This window comes from Tenrec ecaudatus, chromosome 17, assembly GCF_050624435.1.
Source record: "Tenrec ecaudatus isolate mTenEca1 chromosome 17, mTenEca1.hap1, whole genome shotgun sequence".
Classification (NCBI taxonomy): Eukaryota; Metazoa; Chordata; class Mammalia; order Afrosoricida; family Tenrecidae; genus Tenrec; species Tenrec ecaudatus.
The window spans coordinates 17,634,610-17,646,324 of record NC_134546.1 but is presented as its reverse complement, the minus strand read 5'-3'; the positions used below and the strand labels follow the sequence as shown (position 1 = coordinate 17,646,324).

At 51.6% G+C, this 11,715-nt stretch overlaps 1 protein-coding gene across 1 annotated transcript; it reads left to right on the top strand.

The window, feature by feature from the left end:
* The first annotated feature begins 6,020 nt into the window (after positions 1-6,020).
* CD207 (CD207 molecule) lies at positions 6,021-11,374 on the top strand. The gene is made up of 6 exons (XM_075535904.1): positions 6,021-6,093; positions 6,205-6,321; positions 8,022-8,396; positions 8,979-9,130; positions 10,526-10,644; positions 11,095-11,374. Exons 1-6 carry the CDS (start codon positions 6,021-6,023, stop codon positions 11,243-11,245), a joined length of 987 nt encoding a protein of 328 aa, XP_075392019.1. The 3' UTR covers positions 11,246-11,374.
* Positions 11,375-11,715: the final 341 nt, after the last annotated feature.

The window sequence follows — 11,715 nt, the reverse complement described above, 5'->3', positions numbered from 1 at the left end:
CCAGAGACCACTCTGAAGTTAGACTGTGTACCAAGCGGATGGCCAAGAAAGAGAGCGCTCACATCCCTTCCAGGTCTGGTGAAATGGAGGTTCTGCAATCGTAAGATCCGTTTAAGAGCGTGGGTGTGGTTATAAAAGTTCCGAGACAGGCCGTGAGTTAGAGTGAGGCCCTCCATCTGTTGGGTTCGCTGGTGACAAAGGTCGCGACAAACAGCAGGCCTAGCAGCTGTAGACAGAATGTGGGCAGGAGGCAGATGAGCCCGCATGACTGGAGCACCAGTCTCCAGGACCACCTCCATCCTGGAGGCCAACCTTCCTTCCCAGCCTTGGAGTGGGCTCCTCCCTGTTTGCTTCCCATGGTCAGAGAAGCCGCTATAGCCTAATGCTAGTCCTTGTTGGTGAGAGAGCAGGGAGGGGCCTTTGAGGAGCAGGGAGGTAAGATCTTTCCAGAGACCAGGGACAACAGAAGCCCCTGCAAGTGTAGGTGGCTATTTCTTTGGCTGTACACATTTAACCCCCCACCCTGGTTTCTGACACCAGCTAAACACCACGGGCTTAGTCTCCGCTAGAGCAGGACAACTCTCTAGTTACCTGGCCAGAATTTTATAGCATTTCTAGGCGAGGGGTCGAGGAGTCAGGGTACCCAGGCCGTGGAGGGGTGGGTTACACATTGGGGTGCCATCCACAAGGTCAGCAGTCTGAAGCCTCCAGCTGCTTGGAGGCAGAAAGAAAGTTGGGTCTTTCTACTTCTGTAAAGAGATACAATCTTGGAATCTCATGGGGGTGGGGGCAGTTCTACCCCGTCCTACAGGGTCGTGATGAGTCGGCATTGACTTGATAGCAGTGAGTTTGGTTTGGTTTGGGGGAGGTCACATGTCCATCAAGCTGTCCTTAAGCCTTGGCTGTGGAAATGAATGAGAATTGCTGGAGGTGATGGTATGCCGTAGGGAAGCTTATTTGGAAGTCAGATTCCAGCTCGCAGAGTTCACGGTCATCGAGATCGGCCATCCGATCTCATGTCCATTTACTATCAGTCATCATCGCTACATCCATCCTGCCGTCCTCCATCCGTGTGTTTATCCTCTGAGCCTACATTCCTCCAATTACCTGGATGGTTAACTTCCTCCCTTCCTTTCTCGTCTGCTCCTCCTTCTCCCCAAGATCATCTCTTTAGGGTCTGCTATGGACTCGGTTCCTCCGGCTCGAAAGACCACTTCAAACAGTCTGAGAGTTACTCGGGAGAAAACTCAGCCCTTCTCTGAGACCCCAATCAGCTCTTTCTGCCCTGAGCATCTTCCATATGTATGAGGGGTCTTCAACAATTTGTGGAAAATGGAGTGAAAAGATAATGGAATGGCTCCATGAACTTTTTGAAGTCCCCTTACATAAACGAGCCTAAGGGTATAGGAAGGGAAAGAAGACTGGAGGACAAAGAGAAAGATGGAAATTCTTGGTTTGATCTTGTTCCATCTTCTGGATTCGGGAAGCTCACCCATTGCAGGAAGCAGGGAGGGAAACCAAGTCTTCCATGCACATGAGCATATTGAGTCTTCCTTCAAACTCACTGCCCTTGAGTCCATGCTGACTCACATTGTCCCCAAAGGGCAGAGTAGAATGGCCCCCCGCGAGTCTCGGAGACTGTAACCCTTTACAGGAGTCGAGAACCTCAGTGTGTGAGGCGCAGATGCCTTATTTTTTATAGATCTTTTTATTGGGGCTCATACAACTCTTATCACAATCCATACATACATCAATTGAGTAAAGCACCCTTATACATTCATTGCCCTCGTCATTCTCAAAATTCACCTTCCACTTGGGTTCCTGTAATCAGCTCGGTTTCCTTTTTTTTCCCTCCGTCTCCCTCCCCACTTCCCCCTTCCCCCTGCACCCTTAATAGTTTATAAATAATTTATCGTATCTTACACTGCCTGGCGTCTCCCCTCACCCACCTTCCCATTGCCCATCTCCCAGAGAGGAGGTTACACATAGATCCCCAAGATCGGTTCTCCCTTTCTACACCCCCTTCCCTCCCAGTGTTGCCACTCCCAGCACTGGTCCTGAGGGGTTCATCCGTCCTAGATTCCCTGTGTTTCCAGATCCCTACTGCACCACTGTACATCCTCTGGTATAACCAGGTCCGCACGGTAGAATTGGGGTCATGATAATTGGGAGGGGAGGAACTAGAGGAAGGTTTTGAGTTTCATTGTTGCTACACTGAACCCTGAGTGACTCATCTCCTCCCCACTACCCCTCTGCAAGGGATGTCCAGCTGTCTACAGATGGACATTGGGTCCCCATCACGCACTCCCCCTCATTCACGGTGATGAGATTCCCGCCCACCGCCTGCCTTTGTTGTTTGAGACCTGGTCTCCTCTGCCCTTCACTATCATACATGTTGGTGTGCTGCATCTGTGTGGACTTTGTTGCTTCTGGGCTAGATGGCCGCTTGTTTACTTTTAAGCCTTTAAGTCCCCAGACGCTATATCTCTCACTAGCCGGGCACCATCAGCCTTCTTCACCACACTTGCTTATGCACACATTCGTCTTCAGCGTTTATGTGAGGAAGATGATCACACAATGATTGTTTTTGTTCCTTGGTGTTTGCTACTTGGTCCATTCAACACCGTGTATTCGCTTAGGCCGTGTGCTTCTACTCTGTGGGCTTTGTTGCTTCTGAGCTAGATGGCCGCTTGTTTGCCTTCAAGCCTTTAAGACCCCAGACGCTATATCTTTTTGATAGCCGGGCACCATCAGCTTTCTTCACCATGTTTGCTTACACACACGTCTGTCTTCAGTGATCATGTCGGGAAGGTGGGTATCATGGAATGACCATTTAGCTGGGCAAGGTGCTATTGTATTGAAGTGTGCGTGAGGAGCCCCAATGTCCACCTGCTACCCTACTACTGAACCTATAAATATATGCACATAGGTTTATTTCCCCCATAATCATAACTATATTTACATATGTACATGCAGACACCTTATTAACAAAGTAGTTTCCTAATATATTGTCCTGCTGCAAGGTTCACTAGGATCAGAATGATCTTTTAAACACATTCATTTCTGTTTACTGCGACAGTCAATGAGACATATACAATTAAAAAAAAAGTTGCTGTCCATGTCATCCCCTGCCACTTCATACTCAACAAAGCCAAACTCTTTACGATCTGTTAAGCACTGCTTGCTATCGTGGTGCCCACAGCTTCCACTGGACTTTCCTAATGGCAGATGAAGAGCTCCAGCGGTTTAGTAGTCACAGCGTTCAGCTGCGAACCCAAAGGTCATTGGTTTGAACCCACCAGCCAGCTGCTCAGTGGGGGACAGACATGGCAGCCTGCTTCTGTAAATAATTAATCCTTGGAGGTCCCACAGGGAAGTTCTACTCTGTCCCCTGTGGCCACTGTGAGTTGTAATCAATGAAGTGACAATTGCGAAGGTGGCACAGGACCGGACAGTGTTTCATTTTGTTGCACCTAAGGTCACTGTGAGCTGTCACCGACCTGACAGCACCTGCCAAGTGACCGGGGCTTTTGTTTGGGAATGATATAGGATGTTGACCTTTTTTCCCACTTGTTTATCTGCCATCGGCATATTATCTTATTTGGTCATTTCCATTCAAAGATTTCACCCACTTCTGTTGAGTTTCAAGTGTTATTTGGTTTATTTTAGATATAAGTCCTTTATAAGTGTTTGGCAAAGATTTTCTACCAGTCTGTCTTTTAATTTTTTTTAACAGTGTCTGGTGGTGTAGCGGGCTACTCGTTGGCCTACTCACCACAAGGTCAGCAGTTCAAAACCACCAGCCACTCCAAAGTAGATAGATGAGGCTTTCTATTCCCATTAGCAGTTACAGTCTCAGGAACCCACAGCAGCAGTCCTGCCCTGTCCTAGAGGCACACGATGAGTTGGGCTCACATGATGGCAATGGGTTTTTGTTTGTAGATGAAAAATCTTACCTTTTATTTATTTATCAATCATTTTATTGGGGGCTCATACAACTCTTACCACAATCCATACATATATAAATTGTGTAAAGCACATTTGTACATTTGTTGCCATTGTCATCCTCAAAACATTTGCTTTCTACTTGAGCCCTTGGTATCAGTTCCTCATTTCCCCCTCCCTCCCCGCTTCCCTTTCTTTGCCTCATGAATCCTTGATAATTTATAAATTATTATTATTTTGTCCTATCTCAAACTGTCCAATGTCTCCCTTCACCCACTTTTCTGTTGTCCGTCCCCTACGTAGGGGGTTATCTGTAGATCCTTCTAATCCATTCCCCCTTTCTCCCCCACCTTCCCTCCACCCTCCAGGTATTGCCACTCTCACCACTTATCCTGAAGGGATCATCCACCCTGGATTCCCTGTGTTTCCAGTTCCTATCTGTACCAATGTACATGCTCTGGTCTAGCCAGACTTGTAAGGTAGAATTGGGAGCATGATAGTGGGGGGAGGAATCATTTAAGAACTAGAGGAAAGTTGTATGCTTCATCCTTGCTACATTGCACCCTGACTGGCTTGTCTCCTCCCTGTGACCCTTCTGTAAGGGGATGTCCAGTTTTCTACAGATGGGCTTTGGGTCTGCACTCTGTACTCACCCTTATTTACAATGATATGGAAAAACCTTACATTTTAATGGAGTCAAACTTATATAAAAATATTTTTACACATTCTTCTTTTGATGCTGTATCTCAAAGGCCATTGCCAACCCCAAGCTTACGTCCATTTTCTCTTACATTATCTTCCAGAAGTTTTATAAATTTGCACCTTACATTTAGATTTGTGATCCATTTAGAGTTATTTGTGTGTGTGTGTGTGTGTGTGTGTGTGTGTAAGCAGTAAGGTCTTTTTAAAAATTGTTTTGAGTTTGCCTTGGGTATGCAGTATGCATCTGTGGGGTGATTGAATGGATGGAAGAGGGCAAATGTATAAGACAAATGACACAGCTTTCGGAGCAAGTATTTACGTGACAGATTCCCCAGAAAAGGAGATTCATTGCCTTTTTCAGAAAACTCAGACTTTAGAGGAGGGGACCAAGCTGTGGCCATGGCAGAGGTGCCTCTAAGGCATGGCAGCTGTGGCTCCCGTGTCCTGGGTGCCACCTGCAGGGAGCCACCTTCTATGAACCATTGAACTTCCACTGCCAGCTGTGAGATGAGCAAGTTATAAAGAAAAGTGTTTGTACTTGGCAGCCCCCATGGGTTGAGCAGACCGTGGGTTCGTTTCTGGTCTAGAACTTGGAGCTTTATCTCTGAGTTACCTCCATGAGATGGGACAGGGCTGATCATGGGCCAGTCAGAGAACCTTGGTCTTGGTTATCTCTCTGGCACTGGGCACGGGCATTCATTTGAGTGAGGTTGTTTGCTGACGAGGTCAGCCTGACTCTTCTGCTTCCCTTGCCTCACCTCTTTGGAGACCCCGGTATTCTTCCTGCCTGCCCCGAGGGTTGCCTTTCCCAGACTGCCTGGCCATGGCCGCTACTCTCTGGGGAAGCCTCCCTCCACAGCTTGATGGGAGATCCCTGGATGCGCTTTCTGTGGGTGGGGATGTCCCATGGTGAGTGCAGTGCCCTGGTGGCCGGATGCAGGCTGTGTTGAAGGGTGCTCCTCGGGGAAGCTGTTTGGACACGAGGTTCCCACACTGTCCTGCCGAGAAGGTCCTGGGGTGCTCTGCTGAGTGTGGGAAGGGAAGCAGCTACTGTGAAAATGACTCGGAGCACATCGCAGGCTGGTTGTCCTCGGTGAAAGTAAGCAGTGACGGTTTCCCTGCCGTGTTGTGCGCGACGTGAAAGAGGACTGGGCTTGAGTTGGTTGTGGAACCCATGGGATTGGTACAGTGTTGCAAAAAGATGGCGGTGAGGTGCTTGGAAAGGGCCACACTTGCTGGGCCTAGTCCCTGCAGAACCTCCTCGGGGGCAAGCCAGCAATGAGGAACTCTGGCCTCCCCATCAGACTCACTTCTCATTTCCTGGAGATAAAAGGCCCTGGTCAGAGGTTCGGGAGCGAAGTGTGTGACTCGGGATGACGGCCACCGAGGAGCTTCCCTGTGCCCACTTCTCCGTGGACAAACAGAACATCTCCCTCTGGCCCAGAGGCAAGCCTGCTGCCCTCCTGCGGGAGTGGGGGGTTGAGGGTGGGGGATCAGGGCACCCCCATGAGTTGTTGATTGGCCCTTCAATAAATGTTTGCTTTTTCCTTCCCACAGAGCCTCCTCCCAAGACCGATGGGCCTCTGGCTCTGAGGAAACCTTCCACCCTGTGCGCCGCCTTGACCTTCCTGACCCTGGTCCTGGTCACCTCAGTCGTGCTGCAGGCCATCCTCTGTGAGTCCCCCCCCCCCAACTTTATCTACTGCACTTGTCCCTTCGGTCCTAGCCAGTGGCACTCCTGACGCCCTGGCTGACCCCTCTTCCTGCCCGGGCTCTGGGGTTCACACAGGCTCCTACCTCCGCTCTCCCTGAGTAGGAGCAGGCTCAGCGGGGGTGGGGGTAAGGGGGGACAGGACAGACGAGTCCCTGCTCTGCCCTTCCAAACTCCCGGGGGCTTTCCAGATTGGTCACCAGGCCCGCACTCTGCGCTCAGGAATACCCATTTTTGTGTTCAGGAAATGCTCATCTCCGTCTTCCTCTTCCTTCCTGAAACTGTGGCACCCTTTGATTCAGAACCTGGGAGCCACCCCGAGCAGCAAGTGACATGTTGCCTGGCCCTGTGAGGGACTGAGGCCCAAGGGTGTCCTCAGCCCCAACAAGCTCACAAATCCCCCGTCTCTGTGAGGCCCACCTCATGGGAATCTTCCTACTCATTCACTGGTTATGCGATGAACCTTTTTGCCCTCATCTGGTTTGGCAAAGTTTCATGCCCGGTGTAGCTGGCAGCATAGAGATTAGGCATTGGGCTGCCATGCATATGGTCTGCAGTTTGAAGCCACCAGCAGCTCCTGGGAGATAAACAGGGCTTTCTACTCCAGTAGACAGTACAGTCTCAGAAACCTGTCCTCTGCCCTGTCCTGTAAGGTTACTGTGAGTCGGCATCAACCTGGCGACGGCGGGTTTGTTTGGTTCTGGGTTGGTCCCTGGCTGCGCCGCCCTCCTCCTCCTGTTCGCTAGCTCTGCCGAGCAGAGGGAGAGAGTTGGCTGTCCTTTCTCTTCATGGCCTTGGGCACAGTGGGCTCAGACTTGTAGCTGGAGCAAAGCCTCCTCCCGCCAATTGCCCCACAAGACCCCCTGGCCTCTAACTTGCCTTTTCCAGAGGGCTCTCCTTTGAACCTTCTTGGTTTTAAAATTTATTTTACTTTTATTAGTCATTTTATTTGGGGGGGGGCTCTTCCAAATCTTCTAACAATCCACCATTCAATCATATGAGCACACTTGTACATTTGTTGCCATCAACATTCCCAAAACGTTTTCTCTCTACTTGCCCTGGGCATCAACTCCTCTTCCTCCCCACCTTCCTAATCCCCCTCCCACCTTCTTGGTTTCTTTGTGCCTCAAAGGCACCCCATCCTGGGACCCGAGTTACGTGGGCGAAGGCAAAGGCGAGAGCAAGGGGATCATGGTTTTATCATTCTCGATTTCCATCTTCTCCGGAGAAGTCGCTTCCAGACCAGGAGGCTGTGTGGTGTGTCCAGGGAGGGCCCTGTGGGCACTCAGAGGAGGGCCTGGCTGACAGCCAAGGCAGAGGTCTCTGAAAGGGAATCAAGTGATATGGGGCCCAGAGCGCCACAAGGAGCGTGAGGAGGGTGGGAGTGAGGCCATTGCTTTACGAGGGTGCCCTGTCTGCTCAAAGGAAATGAAAGTCCAGGACTGGGCTCAAATCCCTGCTTCTGTTGGCCCGTGGGTTCCTCGAGCACAGAGCTTCTGTCGGATCAATTTTCTTATCGTCTGCACTCATCAGTGTTCTTGGCACGTGGTGGACGCCCCTTGTACATTTGTGGAATGGCCGTGTTAAGGAGGAGGCCACTGTGTGGGCGGGCACCCTGCTCCCAGGGATATCCTGGGCTGACCTCTTGATGTCTCAAATTCAGATTCCTGGCTTTTGGACACGCTGTCCAACATCAAGACCAACCATGAGCTGCTGACGGGGCGTGTGGACAACATCAGCACTGAAGGACTTGTCATTCAGAAGAACCGCGGTGGCCTGAAGGCCGCCAGCATTCAGATCCAGAGGGTGAACGTCAGTCTGCAACATGTGCACTCTCAGTTCCTGGTGTTGGAGATGGGTCTGCAGTGGGCCAACGCACAGATCCAGATGTTAACAAAAAGCTGGCAGGACGTCAGCGCGCTCAATGCCCAAATCCCAGAGTTAAAAAGAGATTTGGATAACGCCGGTGTTTTAAAGGCAAGGATCCAGGGACTTCAGAGCACCCTGGAGAGGCTGGACCAATTGCTCAGACAACAAAGTAAGTATTGGCCAGGGTCCAAGCAGTATCCTTGGGACTGGTCCATCTCGGACCTGGGGCCAGTGTGCCTGTGCATGAGGAGGCAAAGAGGGAGGAGCCAGGCAGGGGCAGGCGGGTTCAGCATGGGGCTGCCCAGGAGAGGACTCAAGGGGAGTCCTCAAGGGGCTGCCGAGGAGAGGACTCAAGGACTCAAGGGGCTGCCCAGGAGAGGAGGGACCGGGGGACGACAGGAGCTCCCACCCAAGGTGCAACTGTGAAAGCATTGAGGTGTCTCCATTCTATCCCAAGCCCAGTCGTTTCCCAATATGTTTCTAAGCCTTGTGATGGCCGGTGGAGAATAGCTTTTCTCTCGGTAGAGCCCCTCGATCTCTCTTCTCTCACTCATCCCTCTCTAGCCCAGAAACTCTCTTCAGCTCAGTTAGGCTTTCCAAATCTCAGAGGGTCCCCACGCCTATGCATGAGGACCTGAGCTCTCAGAACCTGGCCCGATTCATCCCTCTGTCTGCATCTCACTCACGTACCCCAATCCTCCCGAGAAACGGGCTGAGCAGCATCCACCTTTGGTTCTTGTCTGTCCTCCAGGGGACATTCTTCAGATGGTCTCTCAAGACTGGAAATACTTCAATGGGAGCTACTATTACTTTTCTCACACCACCAAAACCTGGTACAGCGCCCAGCAGTACTGTCGGTCCAGGGATTCCCACCTGACTTCAGTGACTTCCAAGAAGGAACAGGTGAGTGCTGTGCCACTGGGCTCTGGTAAGGGAGGGTGTCAACAGCATGTGGCCTGCAGCAGTCAGGTGGGGCAAGATCACGCTACGTAACAACCATCCCCAGAGAGCAATCATAAACCAACAGAATTTCTCAGTGATGCTGCTTGCCCGGGGAGGGCCAGCGGAGCGCACCATCCACTGTGGTGACTCCAAAACCTGGTGGCACCAGACGTATCCACATGTGTTTCCACTGAGGCCGCTTACATGTGGCTCTCTTCAAGCTCCAGGGAGGCACAGCCGCTCCACATGCCCAGGAAGGAAAGGTGTGTGAGCAGGATTCCTGGAAACCTGCCAGGTGAGGTAGTGTGTTAAGGAGGCCCTTTCATCAGGCAGGTGAGCATGGGCTCTGGAGCCAGTCAGAGTCTAGGGTCCCAGCATTGCCACCTAGCTCATCCTTCTGCCTTGGTACATTATTGGCCCTCATGAGGCCTCAGCCTGCTCATCGATGAAACACACAGGATGGTACTGCCTGCACACGAAACCCAAACCCACTGCCGCAGAGTGGATTCCAACTTGTAGTGACGTGATATAGGATTTCTGGGGCTTTGTAGGTCTTTACAGGAGCAGAGAGCCTTATCAGAACCTCATCTCTTTCTCGTGGCTGGGGGGTTTGAACTGCCGACCTTAGGGTTAGCGGCCCAGTGCCTGGCGCACCAGGGCTAGCATCCTGCCTGCAAAGCCCATTGGAGCCAAGTTGATTTAGACTCATAGCAACCTTGCAGGCCAGAGGGGGGATCTCTGCAGGGTGGGCAATGCTTTGAGCCTCTTGGACACAGAATGCCTTTCTACTGTGGTGCTACTGATGGAGTTGAACCGCGTACCTTCCAGATAGCAGCCAGGCGCTTACACACTACACTGCCAGGACTAGCATAGTCCCTAAGGGATGTTAGTCACTCAAACAAACAAAAAAGAGAGCTATTATTCCCCAGACCGGGGGTCGGCCCACCCTGACCCAGGAGCCACTGGGGCTCTTGCCTGGTATGTACACATGGCTCTGAAGTAAAATCAAAAAGAGTTAAAGGATATTATTATTCAGATGATGGCGATTCTGTTTGTTTATAAAAATACCTTTATGGCTCTCAAATAATTTTTAAATCGTCACGAGTGGCAGAATGGGCCATCCTCTTAGGGTTCTTGCGCTGGTGCTTAACGGAGTCAGTCTTGGGCTCTGGAAGCTCTTTCTGAGGCCCCAGTCTGCCCGTTTCAGGGAACTGCATAACATGATCATGGAAGGTGTGTTCTGGACTCTGACAAGGACACGAAGCAGCTTGAGCGAGGCCGGTGATGGCAGACTGTGTGGGTTCGGGGTCCTCAGCCGGCCCGGCAGAACCTCTGTACACTCTGTGCGCCCTACAGGAGTTTCTGTACAAGACAGCGGGAGAACGCACCTACTGGATTGGCCTGACCAAGGCCGGCAGTGATCAGGACTGGGTGTGGGCCGATGGCACTCCATTCAGTAAGGCCCAGAGTGCAAGGTAAGTCCCAGCCACTCTCCCAGGCCAGGGCAAGGACCCATGGGTCTTCCTGGGCAAGTGTGGGGTTGGAGTTCTAGCTCACCTCTGCCACTAACCGGCTGGAGGAGCTGGGACAAAGCTGGGGCCTCTGGGAGCATCTGCATGTCCTGGTCCATGGCTTTGCCAGGATCCCCTTCTGAGATGAGCTCTTTGCGGTGCGTGTCTGTGTAGTAGCATGTGAATGGTGTCCTGGTTTGGCCCTCAATCTGGTGAGTGTGTGAAGGTTTAGAGACGGAAGCCATCCTGTAGGCTTGGGTGTAAAAGTTTCCAACACTATTCCTTAGGACCAAAGCTGGAATAGAAGTAACTTTCTTCATTGGAGATATATATATATATATATATTTTTTTGGGGGGGGCGGGGGGTTGTTTCTACTTTGTAAATGAGTTTTCCTTTGATTTCCCACTTGGTAGGTTCTGGATTCCAGGCGAGCCCAACAATGCTGGGAACAACGAGCACTGTGCCTATTTGAAGGCGGCCTCCCTTCAGTCCTGGAATGACGTCTCTTGTGACCGTCAGTTACTTTTCATCTGCAGGCAGCCCTACACCCCATCCGAGTCGTGAGCGGATTGCCCCCACACCCTTTCTGCCCTCCGGGGGGGGGGGTGAACTGGAGGAGGGCCTCCCGCTTGCCCATCCTCCAGGCTGACTCTGCACCTTCATTTTCTGAGCTTCACAGCGGCCCCCAGAGAATCCTAGAGTCTGCCTGCCTTGGCTGGGAAGTCTGAACCCACAGAGGGAGCTGCTAAGGAGCGATGGGAGGGGGTGCAGGGAGGAGTGACACATCCACACAGGCTTGGCAGATTGGACCAGGACCTGTAGTCAGGAGAAGTACATTCCTGGGGAGCCTGGGGGGTGGTGGGAGGTGGGGTTGCATTCTTCCAAGAGCAGAGTAGTGGGTCTTTGCAGCATTGTCATCAGTCACCCCCCACCCCCCAACCCCATGCGCCCCCGGCAGCTCTTCTGGTCCCAGACCCATGATATTTACCATGAAATATGGGGGATTTTTCCATCATCTGTTGGACAGTTGGGAG

Excerpts from the sequence above, each read along its gene's own strand:
- CD207 (XM_075535904.1), top strand. The coding sequence starts at position 6,021 with ATGACGGCCACCGAGGAGCTTCCCTGTGCCCACTTCTCCGTGGACAAA. Across the intron at positions 6,322-8,021 it reads CGTGCTGCAGGCCATCCTCT|ATTCCTGGCTTTTGGACACG; the intron begins GTGAGTCCCCCC and ends TCTCAAATTCAG. Across the intron at positions 10,645-11,094 it reads AGTAAGGCCCAGAGTGCAAG|GTTCTGGATTCCAGGCGAGC; the intron begins GTAAGTCCCAGC and ends CCCACTTGGTAG.